Source organism: Mus musculus, chromosome 11 (genome assembly GCF_000001635.26).
Source record: "Mus musculus strain C57BL/6J chromosome 11, GRCm38.p6 C57BL/6J".
Classification (NCBI taxonomy): domain Eukaryota; kingdom Metazoa; phylum Chordata; class Mammalia; order Rodentia; family Muridae; genus Mus; species Mus musculus.
The window spans coordinates 98,793,508-98,819,962 of NC_000077.6; the positions used below are offsets into that span (position 1 = coordinate 98,793,508).

Here is a 26,455-nt window from a genome sequence, read left to right on the forward strand (position 1 = left end):
GACAAATCACAAGCATTTCATAATTAAAACAATAAACAGAAAAGCAGAGGTGGCAGCTTACATCAAGGTAGAGTTGTGGCGAAGATGTAAAATGTACTAGCTTGGATTTTTAAAGTAAGATGGACTGACTTAACTGGAAACAGGATTTAGGTGCAGAGTCGAAAGCTTGAGTCTGAAGTGCATATCAGACATCCAGTTGGCCATATTCTAGGGAGTTGGAGATAGGATTTTGGAGTAAGGGTCCAACAAGCCACAAATCTGGGAGGTTATCAGGATAGTGAGGTGGTAGTCTTCACACTGAAAAAGACCACATTCTACAAACTTCTTTCTAATCCTGCCCTTCCTTCTACTGCCTTCCTGTGCAGTTCTGAGGCCCACCTGATGGAAAGAGGACGGGGACTCAGGACTTTCATACCCATGAAGTTTTTCAGTGTTTCATGCTTAGAGCCCACAAAGCAGAAGCAGTTTCTAACTAAATTTCGCATTGAACCAGGTGTCCTTGTTTTCTCTGTACAACTTATCGTTTATTTATTTATAGAGACAAGATCTGCTTGCTCGCATTGAGACATTTATTTATTTATTTAGACAAGGTATATGTAGCCCTGTCCTGGAACTTGCTATGTGAACCAAGATGGCCCCGAACTCACACATTCTCCTGTCTTTGCCTCACAAGGGCTGGGGTTAAAGGTGTAGACCACTATACCTATCTCCTATAAAAAAATTTTAGAAGTGCACTTCAGACAGATAAGCAACCAATTAATTTACAACTATGTACATGTTTTTTCCATAGGGAACTATGAGGACTTAGTGGCTAAAGTTGCTTGGAAAATTAAGGCACACAGACACTATGAACCTGGAGAATTGGGAAGTGCTCCAATAGAAGGCCCTAAAGAACACTTAGTCCTAACACCGGCATACATCTCTCCATAGATTTCTTGAATCTTTTTCCAGAAGATGCTAGGAGTAGCTACAGCTTAAGAAGGCTGGAGACATGGCTGCTTGGGAAACAACTGTCGGTAGTTGGCAGTACTTCACCCCAAGGTTGTGCTTACAACTCCCTGGGCAGCAGACATCATGGATTTTGCTGCTTCTGGGAACCAGAGGTCCCTCCATTTCTGTGCTGGATCCCTTAGAGACAAAGAACTTCACTTCTTTCCCCAACCCATGTGGGACCGCCAGGGAGCCTAGAGGGTGGAAGCTTGACTTCTACTCCATGAAACAGCCGCAGGCTCCAAGGGAGCCTGGGTCGGGGCCGGTCCCGAAGGCGCGCGGGGCTCCGGTGTGGGCCAGGCGCGTAGCCAGGTCGCCAGGGAAGGGCTATCCGACGAAGGCCGGCTCAGCAGAGCGGTCGGTAGGCGTCCGCGAGGGGCGGGAGCATCTACCTCCTTCCTTCCTCCCCAACCCCATTCTCTCGCACTTGGTTTTGCCGGGGATCCTCCGCATTCCCCAACCACCAGCGGCCGCCCTCGCCCTTCTTCCCTCCCCAGCCCGCCCCTGCCTCGGCAGCCCACCTTCGCCCGCTCCTGCGTCCTCGCCCTCGTCCCCGACCTCCCCTCGTGGGCCCCCGCGCCTCGGTCCCCTCCCCCTCGCGGCGGCAGCGGTAGCCGCGGCCCCTTTCACAATAGCGCTACCCGCCTCCCTCCTCTCCGCTCCCGGTTCGCTCCCGCCCGCTGCCCTCTCGGCGCATGCGCGCTCCGGTCGGCGGTGGCGGCGGCTGCGGCGGCTCCGTTTTTTTTAAAGGGAAACGCCGAGGAGTCGGGGGTGACTGTGGGGGAGGGGGACCCGGCGGCGCGGAGAACCCCCGGGGGAGGCGGCAGACCCCCCCTCCCGGAGTAGGAGGGCTCTGGGCGGACCCGTCCCTCCCACCCCCTCCCGAGGAGGAGCAAGGGGGGGGAAATGGAGGCTCGGGGCGGCTGAGGCGAGCTCCGGGGCGGGGGGCCGGGGCGGGGAAGGGGGGGTGCGGGGTGGGGAGACGAGGCGGGCCCGGCCGGGCAGGGGGGGCCGAAGCGAGCTCCGGGGATGAGCTCGGGGGCGGCTGGGTGCGAGCTCCTGCCTCTGCGGCGAAGGCGACGGTGGCGGCAGCAGAGGCGGCGGCGAGGCCACCATGGGTCGGCGGCGGGCCTCAGCTGCGGCCTCCACTTCTCCGCTCGCCGGCGGGATGGCGCCCGGGCCTCGGAGAAGCCGCGTTAGCGGAGGCCTGCGGCTGCTCTGCTGAGCCGAGCCCGCCAAACTCCCCTCCCCCTCCTCCGTCCTCGACCCCCCGCACCTCGCCCCTTCCCCACCCCCTCCTCCGTCTCGGTCCCCCGCGCTGCTCCGGACCACTATGACCATGAGATCCGCAGTGTTCAAGGCGGCCGCGGCCCCTGCCGGCGGCAACCCCGAGCAGCGACTGGACTACGAGCGGGCTGCGGCGCTGGGCGGGCCCGAGGACGAGTCCGGGGCGGCCGAAGCCCATTTCCTCCCCCGGCATCGTAAGCTCAAGGAGCCGGGGCCCCCGCTGGCCTCTTCCCAGGGCGGGAGCCCCTCGCCCTCTCCAGCCGGCTGCGGCGGCGGCAAGGGCCGGGGCTTGTTACTCCCAGCCGGGGCGGCCCCCGGGCAGCAGGAAGAGAGCTGGGGCGGTTCGGTGCCCTTGCCCTGTCCGCCCCCAGCTACTAAACAAGCCGGCATCGGCGGGGAGCCAGTCGCAGCCGGCGCTGGCTGCAGCCCCCGGCCCAAGTATCAGGCGGTGCTGCCCATTCAGACGGGCTCTATCGTGGTGGCGGCGGCCAAAGAGCCTACGCCCTGGGCTGGGGACAAGGGTGGGGCGGCTCCCCCAGCTGCCACCGCCTCGGACCCGGCGGGACCCCCACCACTACCTCTGCCCGGGCCACCACCCCTCGCGCCCACCGCCACTGCTGGGACCCTGGCGGCCAGTGAGGGCAGATGGAAGAGTATAAGGAAGAGCCCTCTCGGGGGTGGCGGCGGCTCGGGAGCCTCCAGTCAGGCCGCCTGCCTCAAACAGATCCTTCTGCTGCAATTGGACCTCATCGAACAGCAGCAGCAGCAGTTGCAGGCCAAGGAGAAGGAGATAGAGGAGCTGAAGTCCGAGAGAGATACGGTACGGGAGGGGTTAATCTGCATTAGGGATGGAGAGCGAGCTCTGCGCATGCTCGGGGGAAGGGGGCTGTAGGAGGCAGAGGTCCCCGCTCGGTTAGGGTTAGAGGAAGTTGGCCACCAGCTAAAGAGTGCCTTAGATGTTGGGTCGTTAGGAGCCTGGCATCACTGACACGTTGGGTCGGAAGGAAGGGTTAAAGGGCAACCTGTGTGTGTGTGGTGGGGGGTGTTATGGGAGGCTTCGGTTGCCAAAGGGTTAATTTAAAACGACAGCCCCACACTTGTGGGAAAGACGTTTAGAGTGGGAAAGACCTGATTTACGAGGGGTTAAAAATGATAGGGTGGGGTGCAGATGTGGCTGTATGGCAGGGGTTGTATTCAAGCGCTGTTGCCTTAGCTGTGCATTGGAGAGGAGGCTATAACAGCTGTTGCCGTAACCACCGCTGTTGCATCTTTAGACAGGAGGGTTGTCATAGGTCTTTTGGTCGGTAGAGGGTAAAGATGGTGTACGTGGAATCCTGTTTTAGCTCTCCTAAATGAGAATCACTGCCTTTGATTTCAGAGAGTTTCTAGTAGAAAATCTGAGTTATAAAACACTACCCGCTGACCACGTCCCTTGACTAAGCTGGCAGATTTTGAGACATAAGCTTATTCGATGTATTCTGTAAACCCTTCCACCTCCCAGACCTGTTTTTGAATCTTGAGGTATTAGAAAAGTTGTTGGTTATTTCTTTGTACTCCTGGAAAGCATGACTCCATAGGCTTGCTTGCATGAGCAGCAGCCTTGGGCACACATGTTAAGCACACTCCCTCACACCTCAGGGCCGCTGGGGTGGTGGGTGCTACAGTGGTAACATACCTTTTAGACGCCTAAAAATAAACATGGCTTCTACAGTGCGCTCAGGCCCTGCTCCCCCCTCCCTCCCTCCTGGCTCCTCTTACTCTGGGGCTTCACGCACCACAGGCTGAGCATGGGAGCAGAAGAGCTGTTCATTTTGTTTGCTTCCTAAATAAGTCGCCATCAGGCCTCTGTTTGATTGGAGAGTGCCTTCTGCAAGGTGGAACAGGAGCTGGGGCAGGTCTTGTTGAAATACCTCAGTGTTGCTTTGTGGAAGTAACTCAGCATGGAGTGGCACTGCTCAGCACTGTACTGCAGTCTACGGTGTGATGGCCCTGCCGTAAAAACACAACATATCCTTCCTTTCATGGGAAGGGGGTGGGAAGAGAAGGATCAGTAAAGGAGAAGAAATGAAGACTATGTCACCCACGAAACATGGCTAAGTAATGCTAAGGCTGTGAATCAGAACACAGGTGACACGAGTGGCTGGCAGGGGGCGGGGGGACACTACTGCAGCTGGAGGGTTGTGCTGAGTTCTTGAGGTGATGCCTTCTTTGGCCTCCTTCATAGGCTTTTCAAGGTAGGAAAAAGTGGGGTGAGTTAATGCTAAGGCATTGGTCTGAGCTTGGCATTCACGGCTTCTGTCATGTACTACAGTCTTAGCCCTGCTTAGGCCTGCTCTTATTCTAGTCATTGTTTGGCCTCTGCTGAAGTCAATGCCATGGCAGTAAGAGAGCAGCAGTGACGTCACTCACTAACCAAGGCAAAACTCTTGTCTTGTGCTATAAGCAGCACAGTCACCTTTTTGTCAAAACTGAGTTAATACCAAGTTTCTGATGACAATAGACTTCCATTTTGTTTGATTTTTGTGGTTCTCTTTAATTAGAATGTAATTTTGATAAATATTTAGATAATATTTTCCCGTTATCTCCAACACAAAGCAGAATCTATATATGTCATGTGTGTTGGGATTATATTACTGGCGTCGATTATAATTCTTTTCAGTGTAGTATGTTTTAGAATTACTCCCTCAAATACGCAATCATAACATTTTGATGTGGTACTGCTATCCCTAGGGACGCTCTGTGAGCCCTTGATTCTTCTGCATTGTGCTGTTTAAACATTCCACTGTGTCTAGAGTTTTGGAGTGAACATAGAGCAGATAGAATTTGGACAACCGTAGGACACCTTAAAAGAACACAGGGCTGAGAATGTAGCTCAGTGGTGCTGATGCTTAGAGTGTTTGCCAGGCACGGTCAGGAGGCCCTGATTCCATCCCTAGCAGCACAGACGACGACCACGAACAGAAACAAGGTTAAATTGAGGGGGTCCCAGAAGACTTGGAGCCAAGTGGCAGAGGCCTTGCCATTAAAAGGCACTCCGCTCCTGCCCAGTGGGAAGGGCCTCCCTTCAGAAGGAAGAGCTTCAGGCTGCCCAGTGGGAAGGGCCTCCTTCAGAAGGAAGAGCTTCAGGCTGCCCTAGCTTCTTGCCATCCAGACCAACTCCTACAATTACAATTAGTTGTCTTTTGCCTTCATTGGGTTTAAGGGAAGCTATTCAGATTCGTGCCTGCCAGTTCAGAGTAAAAGTTGAATTGGTAGGGACCATAGCGGCACGCAGAAGATCGCTGATTCCTAAATGGGGCTAAGTACCGGCGTTTAACTTTGGTGTGTAAGTCTGTACCTTGTCACTTCCCTCCAGCTCCTTGCTCGGATTGAACGTATGGAAAGGCGGATGCAGCTGGTGAAGAGGGATAACGAGAAGGAAAGGCACAAGCTGCTCCAGGGCTATGAACCTGAAGAGAGAGAGGAAGCAGAGTTGTCTGAGAAAATTAAATTGGAGCGCCAGCCGGAGCTTTGCGAGACCTCCCAGGCTCTGCCTTCCAAGCCTTTCTCATGTGGCCGGAGTGGAAAGGGACACAAAAGGTGTGCTGGTCACTTTATTCTGTTACTGAAAAACGATGAGGAGCTGCTAATGGTGATGGAATATGAGCTTGGGGTTCGTGGATTGGCATTATAGCAACCATACCCTGAATTGAGAAGTCTGTTATTCTAGGGGCATGGTGGCTTACCCCTGTAATCACAGCACTTAGGATGCTAAGGCAAGAGATCTGTTGTGAGTTCAAGGTCAGCCTGGCAGTAGGGAACCTGTTTTTTACAAACAAAAAGCTTCCAGGTTTCTGTGTTGAGAAATGGTCTTGAACCATTTTCTTGGTCACAGTACTAAGTACTCGGGTGCCAGCTCACTCCCCAGAGGCCTGCTCTGTATACTTTGAAGCCTGACCCTTGCTGCCCATGGCTTCCAAACGAACAGTAGATATTTAGGTACCTGGATACCTCTCTTGCCCTCAAATATATTCAAATCAAATTTTATTTGAAATCAATTAATTTTTTGTTTTTGTTTTGTTTTTCGAGACCGGGTTTCTCTGTAGACCAGGCTGGCCTCGAACTCAGAAATCTGCCTGGCTCTGCCTCCCTAGTGCTGGGATTAAAGGCGTGTGCCACCACTGCCTGGCCCTGAAATCAATTAATTTTTATAACATTTTTTTTCCTACCTAATAGGAAAACCCCATTTGGAAATACAGAAAGAAAGACTCCTGTTAAAAAGCTGGCTCCTGAATTTTCAAAAGTCAAAACAAAAACTCCTAAGCACTCTCCCATTAAAGAGGAACCCTGTGGTTCCATATCAGAAACTGTTTGTAAACGTGAATTGAGGAGCCAAGAAACCCCAGAAAAGCCCCGGTCTTCAGTGGATACCCCACCAAGACTCTCGACTCCCCAAAAGGGACCCAGCACCCACCCCAAGGAGAAAGCCTTCTCAAGTGAGATGGAAGATTTGCCGTACCTTTCCACCACAGAAATGTATTTGTGTCGTTGGCACCAGCCTCCCCCATCACCGTTACCATTACGGGAATCCTCTCCAAAGAAGGAGGAGACTGTAGCAAGTAAGGCATAGAGAACACTTGCTCTTTACCTAGTGGTGGCGGTCACGCTAACACGTGTGAAAGGCCTTTGGCATTTTTTAAAAAGTGCAATCAATAAAGCAGAGTTCTGTCAAGAATGAGTAAGTTAACAGCCAGAGACAGACACTGTGCAGGCATTGCAAATAGATGGAATTACAGCAAAATGTGCTCAATGTATGTGTCTGCTCACAACACTGGGAGATGTGTTTGCCAGTAAGTTGCTCATCACAAGAGCACCAGACTTGGGGGGTGTAATCTCCGGCAACTTGCATGCCCTCTGAAAGAAGGGTTTTCTGTGCTGTGAAATGCATAGAACTTACACTTTGCCGTGCACGACTGTTCCTGCAATTGATATTGTGTGAAACCTGGGAGGGTGGTCTTTGGGTGTTCTCAGGGGCCAATGGTAATTTTTGGTTGGGGAGCCAGCTTGGGGTGGGGAGTTTCACCTGGGCCTCCGCTCTCTAACTACATAAACATTTATCTGTATCTCTCTGTCCCGGGCTGGGGGCAGGAGGAATCTGCCAAAGACCGACAGTCTTCCTTTACTGCACTTCACAAGGTTCTAAGATGTGGAGAGTTCACTTGGATTGCAGTAGCCCATTGGTTGTTCATATATTTAAATAAAATGGTCTACAAACTATTTTTCAAACAATAAGGACTATCTTGGGATATCTGAGCTGCTTGGGGAGGGTGTGGGGTGTGGGGACTTGGTCTTTATTCTTGTTTATTTCTTAATGGCTTCCACAGAGATGATCCCCATCTTCCATTTGAACCAGTAACTATAATGTGTCTTCAAGTGTGTAATATTAGTCTGTGACAGTCATTGTGGGTACTCTTGGGTAATGGTGGGGAAAGCTTTCTTAGCTAGATCCTTAGACCTAAGTTTCTACTCCTGTGCCTTCCTCCAGCAGGGATGGGGATGGGAATCCCTCACTGAGATGTGAGCATTCTCCAGGCTTTGTCTGCATGTTGTGGCAAATCCCAGTGGGGACGATGGAGAACCGATCTAACCTTTATTAGGCCTCACACTGAGGACGCAAGACAGAGCAGGGTCCTGACCTAGATTTAGATACTCAGTGTTGTTTCAGTCAGTTGAACAGGTTCATTTTAATAGTTAATTTTTGCTGCTATAGCAATGCTGTGTAACAATTTAGGAGAAACCATGAAGCAACTTCCCATCCGGAATTAGGAAATGGCTTGGTCTGGAGTTATTCTTTGTGACTGGCTGTTTTTGAAAACCCTGTCTACTCTAGTAGAGCAAGTTCCAAACACGTCTGAGATTGTGGGCATAACACTATGAGGGGGTGTGACTGGGGGGATCCCAGTCTCTTGAGGAGCCTGAGTTCTGCACAAGTGTGTGAGTCCTTCTGTTATTGATGCTCCTATCTCAAGAGGAAGTCTCAATGACTTATTCTAAGGAAGCCAAAGTCTTTGTGCATGTTGTTCAGGCTGGAGCAGCCAGGTAGTTTGGAGGGAGGGAGGAGGAGACTGGGTAAGAAGACTACATCTGTAAGTGCTAAGAACACTGATCTATTTATTTGAAAAATAGGTCAACTTTTACTCACCTGCCATGTTCTGAGTTTAAGGTTTGATATCCTTGGCCATCAACTGTTGCAGGGAAACCACCCTAAATAATGAAGAAAAGAAGTCGTCTCAGTGTAAAAAAAAAAAAAGTGGTGGGCTTATTTTCTTTTCTTTTGTCTGTTGTTCCCTCTTCCCCTTCCCCAGAGAGAAATTCTCAAAAGAACAACTCAGAAAGCAAAATGGCTTCCTAGCGAGCGCATCAGAGAGGATCCTTTCTTCCATTTTGGGTGTGGGCTTTTTTTCTTTTTACACTGAGATGATTCTTCTTTCCTACATTATTTAGGGTGTCTGATGCCATCAAGTGTTGCAGGAGAAACTTCAGTCTTGGCTGGTGAGTAGATTAGGAATTGCTGGCTGGGCCTGGGGTGGGGTTTGGTGGGATGGTGGCTGGTTGGGAGCTGCGTTCTCATCTGTTGGATGTGGAACAGTGAGAGTCCTTGGCGTTTGATAACACTACTGTAGGCATCAACACAACCACACATCCCAGTTGTTTTTCAGGAACGTTAGGAGCATCCATTATGTGGATTGTCAGGTGTTGGCTTAGGGTTTTTTTTTTTGGTGACCCTGAGTTTGGCAGACTGCAATGGCACTTTAGGTTCTTGTATACCATAGTGAGGACACTGACTGACTGACTATGGCCTTGAGGGAGGCCGTAGTATGGATTCCTATCACATAATAACTGTCTTATCTGGGGAGAGACCTCTTGTCCTTGTGGATAGTTGGACAGTTGTATGACTTTGGATTTAAGGGTGGTTCCACCCTCCTCTTTTTCTTCTTCTTTTTCTTTATTTTTTCAGTTCCTTCTTGGAGGGACCACTCAGTAGAGCCTCTAAGGGACCCAAATCCTTCAGACATTTTGGAGGTGAGTACCCAGAGCTGTTAAGGGGATTGGAAACAGTAGAATATGGGGATGTACAACTGGCCATTGTTAGCACCTAGAGTCCCAGCTACTCAGGGGCTGAGGCAAGGAATGACTCAGATTGAAGATGTGGAGGGTTCTGTAGGTATCATAGGGAGATCTTGTCTCAAAGACCATGGGGTGGGCGTGGGGCATGGGGGGAGAGGCTTGCTTGAATATTTCTAATAGCTGTGGATGGATTAAAAAGAACTCTCTCTTTTTTTAAGATTTATTTATCTACTTTATGTATATGAGTATACTGTAGCTGTACAGTTGGTTGTGAGCCTTCATGTGGTTGTTGGGAATTGAATTTTAGGACCCCTGCTCGCTATGGTCGGCCCTGCTCGCTCTGGCCCAAAGATTTATTACTATACATAAGTATACTGTAGCTGACTTCAGACACACCAGAAGAGGGCGTCAGATCTCATTACGGGTGGTTGGGAGCCATGTGGTTGCTGGGAATTGAACTCAGCACCTTCTAAAGAGCAGTCAGTGCTCTTACCCACTAAGCCATCTCACCAGCCCCTATAAAGAACTCTTAAGACAAGAAAGGAACTTGGGGTTATTGGGTCTATATCTTTCATCTTATGGATGAGAAAAGCCTGGTTTGGAATAGTCAGGTCACTAATCAGTGTTGTGGGGGAGGTGTTCCAAGCTAAGGGACTCCATGCTGCCACTCAGCAACACAATCCTATGTTCCAAACTTACTTGCTTATTGAAAAACAAATTGGTATTTTGAACTCAGATTCTTACAAAGTATAAATGGGGAGATTTATAGTCCTCTCAGAGATGTTTGACATGTTTACCCTGAAAAGTTAGGAAAATTCATTTTGAAGCTTGGGATGCCGGGAAGGATAGGGTAAGGACAGAAGTGTATCTTATTGATTCTTTTACTCAGAGGTGTGTGTGGTATTTATAGACCTGGATATTTTTAGAACCTGAGGTGAATGATTTCGTGTTCCTGAAAACTGTTACTCCAGCATGCTCATAGGTTGCTTGTCCCTATTGTTCCTCTTCCAGAACCTGGATGACAGTGTATTTTCAAAGAGGCATGCAAAACTGGAGCTAGACGAGAAGAGGAGAAAACGGTAAGACCAAGACCCCCATCCCAGGAGCATGTGAGCCTTAGGACTGTGACTGGGAGAGTCCTGGGCCAGGCACTAGTGTCACAGTTAGCCAGGGCGGTTGTCCTTACAGGCACACATGTTGGCCTTTTTGTGGATGCCCTCCCTCAGTACTACTTTCTTTGGAACACCAGCATATAATGCAGAGTGCTGCTTCCTCAGCCTGGTAGTCAGTTCCCTTTACCCGGTCAAGGACCTTCTAGACTCTGGAGAGTGGGAACTGCCTTTGTAGGACAGCTTTTAGGTGAGTAGTAATGCTTGGTTTGTTTGTTTGTGTTTGTCTGGTTTTTCCCAGATGGGATATTCAGAGGATCAGGGAACAAAGAATTTTACAGCGACTGCAGCTCAGAATGTATAAAAAGAAAGGAATTCAGGAATCTGAGCCTGAGGTTACCTCATTTTTCCCTGAGCCAGATGATGGTAAGTGGTATCTATCTAAAACTGTAAACTTTGGGGCTGACGAAGTGTAGCTCAGGGATTAAGGGCACTTCTGTTCTTGGACAGACCAAAATTTGGTTTCCAGCACCCACATTGGGCAGCTCAGAACTGCATGGAATTCCAGTTGCAGGGGACCTGATGCCCTTTTCTGACCTCAAAGGGCACTACATTCACATGTACAAATCCACACACAGGGACAGAAACACAAAATCGTATAAAATAAAGCAAATAAAAAATTTACAATTGCAGACTTTTCAAGGGGGGAAAAAGAGTGCAAGTCTCCACAGCACAGCTGCTTGTGACGGGTGAGCTGTGCTGTGGAGGTGGTGGTGGTGGCAGCGGTGGCGGTTGGATATTTCTCACCTCTTTGCTAACAAGGCTCCATGTGATTTTCTTCCATAGTTGAAAGTTTGCTGATTACCCCCTTCTTGCCTGTTGTAGCATTTGGACGGCCATTGCCAAAATTAGCTCCACAGTAAGTAAAATAGATTGTTCCTCTCTTTTCAGGTAGTTTGTACCTCCTTTTCAGGCTCCATGGAAGCCTAGATAGAATGGGGACACATGTGACTTAGGGCTAGCCATGATTGTCTGATGACAAGCTAGAAGCCAGGCGTCAGATCTCATTAGGAATGCTCTTTTTGGTTTTTCGAGACAGGGTTTCTCTGTGTAGCCCTGGCTGTCCTGGAACTCACTTTGTAGACCAGGCTGGCCTCGAACTCAGAAATCAGCCTGCCTCTGCCTCTCGAGTGCTGGGATTAAAGGCGTGCGCCACCACGCCCGGCTTTAGGAATGCTCTTTAATCTGAGGTAGATGACATTGCCATTTGGATGGTGACTGTGTCAGCTGACTACTGCCTTGGAAGTAGCCTTGTCACTTTGCTGTCTTTCTTTTTGCCAGGAACTTTGAACTACCCTGGTTGGATGAGCGAAGCCGTTGCAGGTTGGAGATCCAGAAGAAGCACACACCTCACCGGACCTGTAGGAAGTAGCTGTGCTGGCGGTAGCCTGTCTTCAGATAGTTGTAGCATGCTGTTCCGAGAGAATAGCAGAGACCTGTATGTGTGACCTGTGCCCTCATGTCTGTTATCATTCACTGGTAATGCCTTTCCATCCTCCCTTTATATTAGTTTTGTTTTCTTTACTCTGATTTCACAAAACAAACAGAAGAAAGCTCTTGCGTTGGCTGATTGTGAATTAGGGGTTACTGGAGCGGCTTTTCCCATTTTGGGGAGATGAGCTTGAGCTCGTCCTATAGGGGGAGACTTGGGGGTCCCAGGGGCCACTTGTAACTCACCTGCCTGCCTAACGGGGTAAAGGGCTCTTCATTAGCGTGTCTAAGATGGAGCAACCCTTCCTGTAGGAGCTGTGCCTGCCCTGACCCCGTGCCTCCCTGGTGCGCCTTCTGAATAGTGTGGGTGTAGTAGGTTTCACCGTGAACTTTAGGGCCCGAGGAATAGCATGAAGTAATGAAGCAAGACATTCCTCAGAGGGGGAAACTGCAGAGTTTTACCTGAAAGTTTGTTCTCTTTAAACTGCTCTGTGACAGTGGCATGTGGGAGGAGACGTGCAGCTGGTTCACTTTCTTAGTTGATGGGTAACTGAAGTTCCTTCCCACCCCCAACAAAGAAGATGTTTAGAAAAGAGATTGGGAGTGTAAGTTTCCAACTAGTTAACAGTGCTAAACCGATAGAGCTCTCATTTGGGGATGGCATGCCAGAGTCTGTAGAGATGTCTCTGTCATGTCACTTTTCAAGGATTCCTTAGTGGGGCTTGATCCTATTAGCCAAACTTTTGGTGGTGAGGTAGAGATTTGGGGTGGGGCCGGGGGTAGGGTATGGAAGGATATGCTTCCTCTGCCTGGCAGATGTCTACAGCTTGAAACAAACAGTTGTACCTAATGAACTTTATTCGTTTAGTGAAAATAGATTTATACACGAACCATCTTGTTTCCCATCTCCTGCCCTTGTTTTGTTACTGAAAAGATAAAAAAGAAAAAAAAAAAAAAAAAAGAAAAAAGAAAAAAAAATCAGGACAGCACTCCCAGGCCACTTTGGTCTCAGTGTAAGATCCCTGTTAACTATCTGGAAGAGAAATGGAGCCGAGGCCTGTGGGCTTCTGGATAGGAGTTGCCTTTCACTAGCCTTCAGGACTATTGTATAAAAACAAGTTGGGGTCTAATCTCTAGAAGGGTAGGGCTCTTATCCTTGAAGAGAACATGGCCCCAAATTATTAGCACTTTTAGAGGAGAAGCCAAGGTATGTAGGGTGTGTGGTTGGCCCATCTGCTGAGCATGCGAGAATGGCATTGCCACTGTGGGAAGAGACGTTCTCAGGGGCCTCCCACTGCTAAAGCTTTTTTGAGACGTTATCTTGCTCCCTGGGTTTGACTTTGAAAGGAATTATTCCAGCAGTCCATGTAGTGTTCTTGGATGATCTTGCTGCTCTTAATTCTCCTTTGTATGTGTGTGTGTGTGTGTGTGTGTGTGTGTGTGTGTGTGTGTGTGTGTGTGTGTGGCTCTGGGTTTTCACTTGTAACTCCATCTGCTTAGGAGCGTGGTCTCTCTGTGACAGAAGCTGCCATAAACCACCTCAGCGAGGATGTAGAGAGAAAGGGGACTTCTCCGCTAGGGGCTCTCATCTCACACCTTAGGGATGGGGATATAGCTAGAAAGATTGGGCCAGATTGTTGTTGTTGTTGTTGTTGTTGTTGTTTTAATGAGGCCAACTGTTTAGTGCTCCTACTCTGACCTGTGTTGTTTCTTTATAACATGCTCCTCAAAAATAATAACCTCAATCAGTTGTCTCTTTACTTCGTTTCTTGATCCCTCTCAGTTTCTTCTTGACAACGAGATTTGTCAGATTCCTAATTTGGGTATGGGTTAACAGATTTAACCACCAGGTTTCTGCCCTACACAGAGGAGTCCTCAGATCCTGTTTTTGCTAGACTGAGAGGAATCCATGAGGTGCTATCTGGCAGGACTGAAGTGGATTCTATTGCTTTGGTTCTCCTTTCCCTGAGGACCTACTATTTGGTTATGTCCTCTCCTAGATGTCCTTTGGTTTGGGGATGCTGAGGAGGCTGGGGTGAGAGCACAGTGAGGAGCGTGGGGAGTCACCTGCTTCCCCTCCGTGGGGTACAACACTGTGAGATTCAGTCTTCAGCAGAAAGAGAGGCCCTGCACTTCTCTGAAAACATAGTTCCTTATTCTTTCTTTAACAAAGTTTAAGCTAGTGTTAATAAATTAAAAGAGAAATTGCTTGTCTCTCCACCTCAGCTTTATTTTATGCCCGTTTCATATCGTTGTCTGTGCTGTAATTCATACTTTTGATACCATTTCTGATGTGTAAAGTCGGCTGTCTTGTAAATATCTTATAAAGAGTTCAATTGTAAATAAACTATTGTGGCCGTTAACTTTTGAACTTTTGCCTCATTTTATTAGATTTGTTGGGAAACATTATATCTGCTTGTATATATGAAAGAATGGGAAAGAATCTTCATATTAACCCAAGTGAAATAGAGAAATACATCACCGCCCTTCTAATCAGGGGCTCATCCATTGTGTCAGACTCTAGCGTGTGTCTGTATGTTCCTTTGTCCTGAGCCCTTCCTTACACATAAATGGCAAATTACAAAGCTTGTAGGCAAGACTTTATAGGTCACCTACTCAGTGTTTGATACATGATTTTCCCTGGATATCAGTCCAGATAAATGAAGTCCAGATCCGCTTGACCACAGTGTCTTCCTACACACATCTTCTGTATGCTTGAAAACCCTCATTGTAACTTGAAAGCACTGGCTCTTGTTTTGTGACTACAATGATATAGAAAGATCAATCTCTTAGCTCCTTACTTCTCTAATAAGACTCATGTGGGACCCCAGACCATCTGTCTATTCATGCTAAACATTGACCGTTTCTCACAACTGTTTCTCAGGAGGACTGCTATCCCAAGCACCCACACAGCCAGGAGAGCCCCAGGTTCAAGATCAGCCTAGCTTCCATGAGACCCTGTCTCAAAAAACAAAAGAAAGTAGGATCCAGAGCAGGATTACAGGTATTGTCCCCTCATAGCCTGCATCTGGGGAGGCTGAAGCTGGTGGGTCCCGAGTGATGAAAAGGCTAGCTTGAGGTCATAGATTTTCTTAAAAAAAAAAAAAAAAAAGAAAAAAGAAAAAAAACATCCCAAGCTGGATTCCGACCAAACAACTAAAGGACAAAGTGGCATGCTATCCTTGTCCTTATTTAGACACTCAACTTGGCAGTCTTGCTGCACCATTTTAGATTGTGATGGATAAGATTCTTATGCCTTTCACACTTATTAAATCATGCATCCTCCATTTTGAGTTCAGGCAGTTGTTTCTGGAGCTGAACTCCATGATACATTTGGCCACCTGTCACCAGTTGAATCAGTCCCTGCAGACAGTCATGATTCCTTGGAGTCTCATACTGTTTATAGATCTGGTAAGCAGTGGGGACCTTTAGCTATTTATGAAAACAGCTCAGAGTCCTCTTAACTCATCTATTTGATGTATATTAACAATATGCAGTAATAAATTAGCTTACAAACTATATGTTGCTGCAAGGTAGTTGTGCTGAGTTTTCTTTCACTGCTGATAAATGCATACCCAAAGCATTCTCTGTAGAGTAACAATGCACCAGGATTTGAAACTAATACCTCGAGACATTGAAGGGGCAGAGAGGGTCCAAAACTAGCCTCTTAACTAGTCAAGGGTGATCCAGCTCTGATGTTTTAAAAGCATAGTAAGACTAGTGTCCTTCCAACCTTCAGTTCTCAAAATGAGATAACTAGGTTAGGAAGACACATGGAGAAAGGAGATTTTGAATACACCCAGGAAACACCGCAATACTAAGTTCTGTCCCCACTGCAGTTTCTCCTTTCCCCTAAATTTAGACTGAGGTGAAGAGCTGGCAACTGACGCAGGACTAAAGGCTTTTTCACCTGGACTCGTGATTTTTAACCATGCGAAGGAATACAGTAAAATGTTCTGTATAGAATTCAGGGGAAAGCGAGCAATGGAAAACGAAAATCATGCAATTGCTCCAACGTCGCACTGGAGCTAGAAGAGCTCGAAACCCTCCCCAAGGAAAGTCCAAGATGGCCGAGCTAAGAACCCGAAGAGGATGCAATAGCCCCGCTCCCAGGCGCCCTCCGCCCGCCGGGGCTAGGGGTGTGGGGGTGTGGGGAAATAAAGCGCTAGGCCACGCCTCCTTACATCACCGACAGACGTCATCTCGCTCTCCAGAAAACGTGCCGCAGGGTGCAGGCCCCGCCCCGCGGAAAGAAGGGCGGCCCTCCCTGGACGTGAAGCACGCTGGGACTCCGGAGTCTCGAGCTTCCCGGCAGCCTCCGCGGCGGGCGTGGTGCGTAAGGAGCTGACCAGCGGTGGCCGTTCTCCGTAAGATGGCGGACCGGCGGCGGCAGCGCGCTTCCCAGGACACGGAGGACGAGGAATCCGGGGCTTCGGGTTCCGACAGCGGCTCTCCGGCGCGGGGCGGCGGCAGCTGCAGCGGGAGCGTCGGAGGCGGCGGCAGTGGCTCGCTGCCTTCTCAGCGCGGCGGCCGCGGCGGGGGCCTTCACCTGCGGCGGGTGGAGAGCGGGGGCGCCAAGAGCGCCGAGGAGTCTGAGTGTGTGAGTGAGCGGCGGGCGGTCCAGGGCGGCGACCCGGCAGGGGGCGGGCTGGAGATGCTGTGAGATGCCGGGCCTCCTCTTAGAGGGAAAGAAAGGTTGTCCCGCTGCGAATCTGCATCCACCCAGAGCCCCGGGGAAGGAGGACTGGGTGGTTTCTGAGCTCAGGGCGTGCAATGTTTACACGGAAACTGGGGCTGGGATGTAGAGAACCGCCATTCTCGATGTGACTTCTGAAGATTTATCTTGCCCCATATTCCTACCCAACCATCTGTGTTGATTCTTCAGTCGTCCCTCACGGTTATCTGCGGGTGGGCTCCCCGCGTCTGGAAATCACCAACTCTAACCTGTGTGATCTTCTTCCTCCCAGGAGAGTGAAGATGGCATGGAAGGAGATGGTGAGTAATTTTACTTTATCTTGAATTCTTGTGGATGTAAATTAAGGCCATGTATATCTTACACTGGGTCTTTCTCGGTTTGTTAGGGGTTTTTGGAGAGCGTTCCCCGGGAGTGGCGTTTGTGTCATGGTGATGATGAGCATGCTTGTTTGGTTTGGTTCCTTTTTGGAAGGTGACAGATTGAGTGCACTGTGGTGACTTAGAATAACACCTGACAACAGCATAGTTTTTCGTCAGTGTGGTCCCAAAGTTCTCCATCTGTCAACAGAAACTATAATTTTATCTGCCCCAGAAAGTTGCTGCGTCCACAAATTAAGTGAGGATGTTTGCCTGGCCCAAAACGAACTGTCAGAAATGTAGTAACAAACGTTTATGTTATTACATATCACATAATTTGTCTTTTCCTTTCAGCTGTTCTTTCCGATTATGAAAGTGCAGAAGATTCAGAAGTGAGTGTGATAGATTCTTTTTCCTTATGGCGTAAGTCAGAAAATGTCTCTTTAAAAAAACCTCTAGCTGTGTGGTACAAAAATTCCCTGACTTGCTTCTCTTATACATTCTTCTCGTGTGCTTTTAAAAGTCTGTTAGAAGTCTGGTGATGGTGGCACATGTCTTTAATTCCAGCCTTGCCCGGTTAATGACTGCAACTTGAAGCCACACCTCTTGAAGGGACAGGTTACACTTAGTTGATTTATTCTCAGTAAAGAAAGTGAGTTTGTGAGTCAGAGAATACGATGCTGAAATCCTTTACAAGGTGTTGGACAGGGTCCTTTATATGTCTGGATTGAGAAGACAGCCACTTGACTGGCTCCTCATGCATGCATGATTTTGAAATCTTGGAAGGACAGAATTCTGAATAGTTTGTGCAAAAACGCATCCTTCGTGGTGGTGCATGCCTTGAATCCCAGCAATTGGGAGGCAGAGGCAGGCAGATTTCCGAGTTCGAGGCCAGCCTGGTCTACAGAGTGAGTCCCAGGACAGCCAGGGCTATACAGAGAAGCCCTGTCTCGAAAAACAAAACAAAACAAACAAACAAACAAACAAACAAAAAAACTGCATCCTTTATTTTATAGCTAGAGTTTTTTGGTATCTGTGGTAATGTTTTCCAAATCAGAAAACATATTGTGAACTTTGTTTTGATTGGATGGTAGCTGTAGATACTGTCAGAATGACATTGTCATGGAGTTAGTTATTTTGTGCAGGATTGGTTGAACAGACTCGTGTTCTGTGTTTTAGAGATAGGTTGCATTCAGGAAGAAGCAGATGGTGGACCAAGGGTTTGGTTTGTGACTGTGCTTGTTGTATTATTTAGGTTGGGATTTCTTTGTTTTTTGATGCTGCAGGGTGAGCCTACAGGTCAATACATGCAAGAAAAGTGTGCTACCGCGGAGTGTTCTGCCTTAGCCCTTATCTTATAAATATTGTGGAATTTTGACTGTCTTGCCTTATTACACTTAAGGAGGTAACAGTAAGCATTATTTCAGAAGTCCTGTTTTAAGAAGTTGCATAAAAGAAGACAATACAGCCGGGCGTGGTGGTGCACGCCTTTAATCCCAGCACTTGGGAGGCAGAGGCAGGTGGATTTCTGAGTTCCAGGCTTGCCTGGTCTGCAGAGTGAGTTCCAGGATAACTAGGGCTACACAGAGAAACCGTGCCTTTAAAAAAAAAAAAGAAAGAAAAAAAAAAACAATACACTAGGCCAAGGAAACAAAAACACGTGGCACAGAAATTAATTTGACAAAATGTAAATTCAAATAAGGGCTGGGGAGATGGCCCAGTTTGGTAAAGAGGGCCTGGGTTCAATCCCCAGAGCCAGTGTGATGGTGTGTGTAATTCCATTGCTGGGGAAAGCAGAAACAGCTATGGAGCTTGCTGGGCGGGCACACAGACTGTCTAGCCTTCCACCAAGAGACTGTCTCAGAGACTACAATGAATACCTTTCCCAAGGAAGAATATCTGATTCTCTGAGTTCCATTGCATGTTTGCACATGTGAGCATTTCTGCATAGTGACACTAATTCAAAATCTAGCATTTAGGAGTGAGGGTCAGGAAGATTATTTCAAATTCATTGCCATCCTGGGAAATGAAACTTTAAAAAATATTTTATGTATATGCATGTTTTACCTGAAAAAAAATGTCTGTGTGTATATATATACATGTATGTATGTATGTATGTATGTATGTATGTATGTATACAGCCTGAGGAGCCTCTCCTAAAAGCCTTGAAGAGATTCTATTCAAATGCTCCTGGAGTCTTTGATGGATGCCACAGCAAAGAATTTTGGACAAGTAAGAATGAGGCAAAGTTAGGTGAGGTTATTGATGAAGAGAAGGATCAAGCTAGGCATAGTTACCCCTTTAATCCCAGCATTAGAAGTCAGAGGCAGGTGGAGCTCTGTACGTTCGAGGCCAGCCTCATCTATAGAACTAGTTCCAGGATAGCCAGAGCGACACAGAGAAACCCTGTCTTAAAAAAAGAAAGAAAAGGAACAGCAAAACAACCAAAAATTACCCCAAAAGGATAAAACTCACTTAAGGAGATTACAGGGTAAAAGGGTGTAAGAGAGGAACATGCCCATTGCTTTTACTTATTAGTGTGTTTGTTTACTTTCTTTTTTTTTTTTTTTTTTAAAGATTTATTTATTTATTTATTATATGTAAGTACACTGTAGCTGTCTTCAGACACTCCAGAAGAGGGAGTCAGATCTCGTGATCGGATGGTTGTGAGCCACCATGTGGTTGCTGGGATTTGAACTCCTGACCTTCGGAAGAGCAGTCGGGTGCTCTTACCCACTGAGCCATCTCACCAGCCCGTTTGTTTACTTTCAAGACAGAATCTCCCTGGCTGTAGCCCTGGCTGGCCTGGACCTTATTTTTCTTAACCGTAAGATTCTGTGTGTGAATGGGAGACCTTTTTTCTTTATGTACGAGTTAGGAGCTTTCAAGTAGAGTATTAGAGAGAGTGTTCCTCAGAACAAAAGATTTACCAAAGGGGTTCCTGTTTATACAGAGATCACAAGGAGGCAGACTTAAGGCATAATTATTTTTGCTTTTGTTTGTTTGTTTCTGTTTCAAGACAGAGTTTCTCTATCCCTGCCTGTCCTGGAACTTGATTTGAAGACCAGGCTGGCTTCAAACTCAGAGATCTGCCTGCCTCTGCTTCCCATGTACTGGGGTTAAAGGTGTAGGCCACCACGGCCTGCCTTTCTTAATTGTTATTTAAGATTTATTTACTTTATATGTATGAATGTTTTGCCTACATGTATATATGTGTACCACATGTACAACTAGTGCCCTCAAAATTCCCCTAGAACTTGAGTTACTGAAAATTGTGAGTTGCCATGTGAGTGTTGAGACTTGAGCCTAGGTCCTCGCAAGAGCAACAAGTACTCTTAATTGCTGAAACATCTCTCCAGTCAGTACCCATTCATTTTAGTCGAAGTTTAGTTTTCCTAACCAGGCCTTTAGGAGAAAGCTCACTTCAGTGTTTTTACCTTTTTCTGACTTCACAGAGCTTCCTCTTCAAGCTTCCCTGTGACATCTGAAAAACAAGGGAAGCTTGCTGAGGTTCCTTGCTCTTGTTCCTCTCCCCAGCTTGTTCTGGAACCATGTTTGTTATGTTCCGGCTGCTGGGTTAGTTTGCCTCTTTAAGATTGTAAATAAGCACTTCTAGTTTCATGGTAACCTCTGCTCTCAGCAGTCGGGTTGGTTGCTTCAGGGGTTTCCTGTTCTTGGTTCCATTTACATCTCTGCTTTCTCCTAAACCAGTGTTTAGCACTGTGCACACCTGTGGCTGTTGGTGCTTTTGTTTATATAGTTAGAGTTGGAAGTTTAAGATATACTTTATTAACATAATTTTGTTATAAATGTCTAAGGGTTTGGGGTTTGCTGTCTAGAACCTGTCGTTCCATGTAGAGATTTAAAGAGAAATAAACTATGTTGCTGAAGCCAGATATGGCGGTCCTCATCTGTAATCTCAGATACTTAAGAGGTTGAGGCAGGAGGATGATAAATGCCAGCCAAACAACGTAGAATGATCTTGTTTCAGATTCTTTTTTTTTTCCTTTTTTTCTTTGAGACAGGATCTCACTATGTATACTGGCTGGCACCTAGTACTTGCTTTGTAGATCAAATTTTCCCTGAACTCACAGACATCCACCTGCCTCTTCCTTAGCATCCTTCCACACTAGGCTTCAGAATAAAAATTTGAAAAAAACAGTTGGGGTTGTAGCCCAGTGGTAGAATGCTCAGTACTTACAAGGCTCTGGGTTTACTCACCAGTATTACAAAACAACCAAAAAGATTCCTCAGAATCTCCCAAGAAACATTTTGTGTGTGTGTGTGTGTGTGTGTGTGTGTGTGTGTGTGTGTGTGTGTGTGTGTGTGGTGTTTTGAGACAGGGTTTCTCTGTATAGCTCTGGCTGTCCTGTGTGTGTGTATGGTGTTTTGAGACAGGGTTTCTCTGTATAGCTCTGGCTGTCCTGGAACTCACTTTGTAGACCAGGCTGGCCTCGAACTCAGAAGTCTGCCTGCCTCTGCCTCCCAAGTGCTGGGATTAAAGGCGTGCGCCACCACGCCTGACTTCTAAGAAACATTTTTAAAAATATATTATTAAGTCCAGGCATGGTGGTGCACACATTTAATCCCAGCACTTAGAAAGCAGAGATATAAGATGAAGGTGGATCTCTTGAGTTTGAGGCCAACCTGGTCTATACAGCCAGTTCCAGGACAGCCACAGTTTATATATACATCTTGGACAAGACAAACAAAAATAAATGAATAAAGAAAATACAAAAAAGGGCAGGGGAATGTAGCTCAGTGTGGGTAGGGGGTACTTGCCTAGCACATGAGAGTCTGTTGGTAAAACTCAGTTCTGAGTATAAGAAAAGAAAATTTTGACTATGAAACAAAAACTAGGTCAGAAGGTGATTTGGGCCAGGAGGTGCATACCATTAATCCCAGAACTCAGTATATGCACCAGGCTGGCCTTAAACTTAGTTCTGCCTCCCAAGTGCTGGGATTAAAGGTAGTTGCCACCATCCCCTGTGTAGAAAAACTTGTTTTAACTAGTAAATGCTTAGAGGTGAGAAGGGAAGGTATATACAAAGACAGTTCTTTGTTTCTACTTTATAAGATAGGAGAAAAGCTTTCTGCTTTAAGAAGTAGAGTTCGTCAGGATTCAAGAACAAGGATTCACCAGCAGCTTATACTAAGTAAGGTTCAAGAGAGCCACTGGAACCAGGTGGTATGTGGAGGTCAGATTCCCTACATTGAGGCCCTGGAAGACCAGTGCTTGATGCTGCAAAGGCGAGGCCTCAGCCTCAGTTGTTGTGGAGACCCCAGTGTATTGGAGAGGTCAGGAAATTGAGGCATTTACTGAGAAAAACTGCAGAAATCTTTTTTTTTTTTTTTTTTCTGAGACAGAGTTTCTCTGTCTAGCCCCGGCTGTCCTGGAACTCACTCTGTAGACTAGGCTGGCCTCGAACTCAGAAATCCACCTGCCTCTGCCTCCCGAGTGCTGGGACTAAAGGCGTGCCCCACCACTGCCCAGCTAAACTGCAGAATTCTTGGCCATAATCAAAACTATTCTGTCTTTGGGTTACTATTGCTATGATGAAACACCATGACCAAAAGCAGCTTGGAGAAGAAAGGGTTTACTTTGCTCACATATCCCCCGTCATTGAGGAAAGCCTGGCAGGAACCCGGGGGTGGGAGCTGATGTAGAGGCCATGAGGGCACTGCTTACAGGCTTGATTAGCTTTCTTTCCTATGGAACCCAGGACCACCAGCTCAGTGATGGTATCACCTACAACCAATCTTATGGATGTATTTTCTCAATTGAGGTTCCCTTTTCGCAGATTATTGCAAGTTGACATAAAACTAGCCAGCACATCTTCCCTCAAATGAAAGCCTAGGACTAGATGGATTCACTGCTGAATTCTTTCAAACTTTTAAGGAAGATTTGCCAATCCTTCTTAGATTATTCCATAAATAGAAATAGAAGGAACACTGACTAATTGAGTTTGTTGAAGCCAGTATAATCCTGGTATCAGAACCAGGTAAAGACATAATTAAAAACAACAGATCATCTTCTCAGATGAATATAAATGCAGAAAAATCTCAGCAAACCAAATTCAGGAACACATGAAGATTATACATCATAACCAAGTGCCTTCATCCCAGAAGTGCAAGTTTGGTGCGACATGGGTAAATTAATGAATATAATATACCATATAAATAAGCTGAAGGACAGTGAATTCTCAAAGAAGTTGGGGAAAGTATCTCATTCATAATAGAATTGCTGGCCAGATTTGTCTTGTTTCTCTTTTTCTTTAGAAAAAGCAGCTTCTTACTGCTGTCTCTAAATAAGGAAGTGCCCTGTATCATCATATACTATTGAAGTCTGTAGAAAAAGGAAGCAAGCTTAAGGCTGGTAACACTTGAAGAAAAACAGAAGTAGAGTCAGTCCAGAATGGAAGTGTCTGGAGGCTAGAAAAGGGCATAGTGTCCGTGGAGCTAAAGTCACAGATGGTCATGAGCCACCAAAGTGGGGGCCAAGAACTCTAGGCTGAACTAGAGCTCTCTCCACCTAGGCTCTGCCTGAGCAGTATATAGGCATGCAAGTCTTCTTTCACAGAGCTGCAGATGGAGCCAGACTTCATGTTTACACCTCCATAGCCATGACTTTCTCAAGAGACTTGTGGGCACTGACTGAGAACACAGATTCTAGAGTACTTGGTCTGGCTGTGAGTTAGTCAGACCTGTTGAAGAAAATGTGCTTTATTCTCTAGTGTATTAGTAATGAACACATTCTTTAAGATATGGGGCTGGAGAGATGGCTCAGAGAGATGGCTTAAGAGCACTGGCTGATCTCTTCCAGAGGTCCTGAGTTCAATTCCCAGCAACCACATGGTGGCTCACAACCGTCTGTCATGGGATCTGATGCCCTCTTCTGGAGTGTCTGAAGACAGCAACAGTGTACTCATATACATAAAATAAATTTTTTAAAAAGATGGGGCTGGAGAGATGGCTCAGCGTTTAAGAGCATTTGCTGCTCTTCCAGAGAACCTGAGTTCACTTCACAGTTCTAGCACCCACTTTGGGTGACTCATAACACCTGTAACTTTAGCTCCATGGGCTCTCACCTTTTCTAGCCTCTAGAACCTTGCACACATATCTTTGATATTTATTATTGTGGGTGGGTAGGATGTATAACAGGCTTTGAGTCTGTTTTGGAGTCTTCTCAACACTACACTGTTCTGTTTTGCCCAGTCAACAAAATTAGTTTATTCCTTTGTGTTTGTGTATAAAATTGGATTTTACTTTATAGTCTTGGTTGGCCTAGAATTTACTATGTATAGACATAGTTAGCTTCAGATTCACATATGTGCCTGCTTCTGCCTCCCTAAACTGTAATCAAAGGTGTGCATCATTATCCCCAGCAAAAATAGTTTCTCAATAAGAATGTATGAGTTTCCTCATTGACATTCTATCACAGCCTAAAGCGAATGCTGTATAAAACAAAGTTCCCTCATTAATAGTGCTATTTGGAACAGTTAGGGTTTTTTTTTTGTGCCTGCCCCAAGTTCCCAAATAATAAATGACATAGAGGCTTATTAATGAGTTAATGCCTAGACCTTAAGGTATACTTGTTCCTAAATAGCTCGTAACTTATTTCATTTATACTATTCTAAGTTCTGCCACACATGGCTGGTTACCTCTCTTCAGTTTCATATATCCAACTCTCTCTGTGTCTAGGTGGGATCCCTCCTTCCTGAATTTTTTTCCTCTGCCACACGTCCCATCTTATATTCATTCTACTTTCTGCTATATAGGCCATAGGTTTTCTATTTTAACCAATCAGAAGGTGCCTTGGGCAGGCAAGGAAGGACAGAGACACATGCCCTGTTCTTCTCAAGGTCCTGAGTTCAATTCCCAGAAACCACATGGTGGCTCACAGCCATCTGCAATGGGATCTGATGCCCACTGTGTGTCTGAAGACAGCAACAGTGTACTCCTATACATAAATTAAATAAATAAATAAATCTATTAAAAAATATACTACAGCCAGGTAATGGTATGCTTTTAATCCCAGTACTCAGGAGGCAGCAGCAGGCGGATCTCTGTGAGTTCCAGGCCAGCCTGATCTACAGAGCTAGTTCCAGACAACAAGGGCTACTCAGAGAAACTGCCATGAAAAAAAAAAAAAAAAGCAATTGCTGTCCTTGTAGAGGACCCAGGTTCTGTTCCCAGCACCCCCACCCACATGACGACTCACAGCCACCTGTGACTGCAGGTCCTGGGGACCTTAAACCTCGCATAACCTCAGGTGTCTGCTTGCATGTGGTACACTAACATACGTTCAGGTGCGCACATGCACGTATAGAAGAAAAACAAAGAATTGTCTTTTTTTTTTTTCGAGACAGGGTTTCTCTATATAGCCCTGGCTGTCCTGGAACTCACTCTGTAGACCAGGCTGGCCTCGAACTCAGAAATCCGCCTGCCTCTGCCTCCCAAGTGCTGGGATTAAAGGCATGCGCCACCACTGCCCGGCTAATGATACTTTTTTTAAGTGGAGAGATTTAATATTCTTTGTCTGGATCATTCAAACTTGAATTGTTAAAGAAAAGATAAAAGTCAGATGTGGTGACTCATGCATTTAATACCAGCACCAGGAGGCAGAGCCATGTTTGAAGCCAACATGGACTACTTAGCAAGTTCCAGAACAGTCAAGACTACATGGCAAGACCTTTTCTAAGGGGGAAAAAAGAGGGGGGCAGGGGAGGTGATGGTTCAGAGAGAAAGAGAGTATTCATACATTGGCTGTTGTCATTTCTACAGCAGGTTGTTCTCTTAAGTTTTTCCAGATAAAAAAATAACATAATTTTATCATGTTACTGTGGATAGTGTTATTTTTCTCTAGGAATCTCGTGCTATAGAAATTCAGTACTCAGCCAGGCAGTGGTGGTGCATGCCTTTAATCCCAGCACTTGGGAGGCAGAGGCAGGCAGATTTCTGAGTTGGAGGCCAGCCTGGTCTACAAAGTGAGTTCCAGGACAGCCAGGGCTACACAGAGAAACCCTGTCTGGAAAAATAAAAAACAACAAAAAAAGAAATTCAGTATTCATGTCATGACATAAAAAATACTGTCTTAGAAGCTGAATGTGGTGGTGCGTGCCTTTAATTCTAACACTTGGGATGCAGAGGCAAGCAATCTCTCGTGTGTTCCAGGCCACCCTCGTCTACAGAACAAATTTAAACAAGCCAGAGCTACATAGTGGAACTCTGTCTCCAAAACAACCACAAGTGTGTGTGCTCTGGGCCTGTAGTACATATAATTCAGTGGTTAGTGCTTGTCTTGCCTGTGTGAGACCCTGGGTTTGAGCTATACATTGGGGGTGGGGGAGATGAGTAAATCATGGGGCTCGGACTGTAGCTCAGCGATGTAATAAATATACCCGGGTTCAACCCTAGTG

At 46.7% G+C, this 26,455-nt stretch overlaps 2 protein-coding genes and 1 long non-coding RNA gene across 9 annotated transcripts in view; 2 read left to right on the top strand and 1 right to left on the bottom strand.

Moving 5' to 3' along the window:
• Msl1 (male specific lethal 1) lies at window positions 1–14,355 on the top strand. 7 transcript variants are annotated; one of them, NM_028722.3, is made up of 9 exons: window positions 2,009–3,097; window positions 5,633–5,856; window positions 6,493–6,875; window positions 8,761–8,808; window positions 9,275–9,339; window positions 10,396–10,463; window positions 10,795–10,919; window positions 11,340–11,412; window positions 11,835–14,352. In NM_028722.3, exons 1-9 carry the CDS (start codon window positions 2,324–2,326, stop codon window positions 11,923–11,925), a joined length of 1,851 nt encoding a protein of 616 aa, NP_082998.2. In that variant the 5' UTR covers window positions 2,009–2,323; the 3' UTR covers window positions 11,926–14,352. The 7 variants fall into 7 exon arrangements, 6 of the variants coding, with proteins under 6 accessions (NP_082998.2, NP_001348860.1, NP_001348861.1 ...); XM_011249283.3 differs by lacking the exon at window positions 2,009–3,097 and adding an exon at window positions 4,293–5,245 and having other exon boundaries at window positions 11,835–14,355; XR_388540.4 differs by lacking the exons at window positions 10,795–10,919; window positions 11,835–14,352 and adding an exon at window positions 10,573–10,743 and having other exon boundaries at window positions 1–3,097; window positions 11,340–11,413.
• Gm12359 (predicted gene 12359) lies at window positions 4,802–16,582 on the bottom strand. Its single transcript, NR_033551.1, has 3 exons — window positions 16,169–16,582; window positions 8,459–8,520; window positions 4,802–5,726 (listed from the first exon to the last, which is right to left on the bottom strand). It is a non-coding gene; the product is annotated as a predicted gene 12359 (long non-coding RNA).
• The window catches only part of Casc3 (cancer susceptibility candidate 3), a 24,000-nt gene continuing 13,845 nt past the window's right edge, over window positions 16,301–26,455 (top strand). Inside the window, exons 1-3 of the mRNA NM_138660.2 lie at window positions 16,301–16,584; window positions 16,952–16,979; window positions 17,391–17,428. Of these exons, the coding sequence (NP_619601.2) occupies window positions 16,357–16,584; window positions 16,952–16,979; window positions 17,391–17,428 (294 nt within the window). The 5' untranslated portion in view covers window positions 16,301–16,356. The remainder of the gene's footprint in view (window positions 16,585–16,951; window positions 16,980–17,390; window positions 17,429–26,455) is intronic.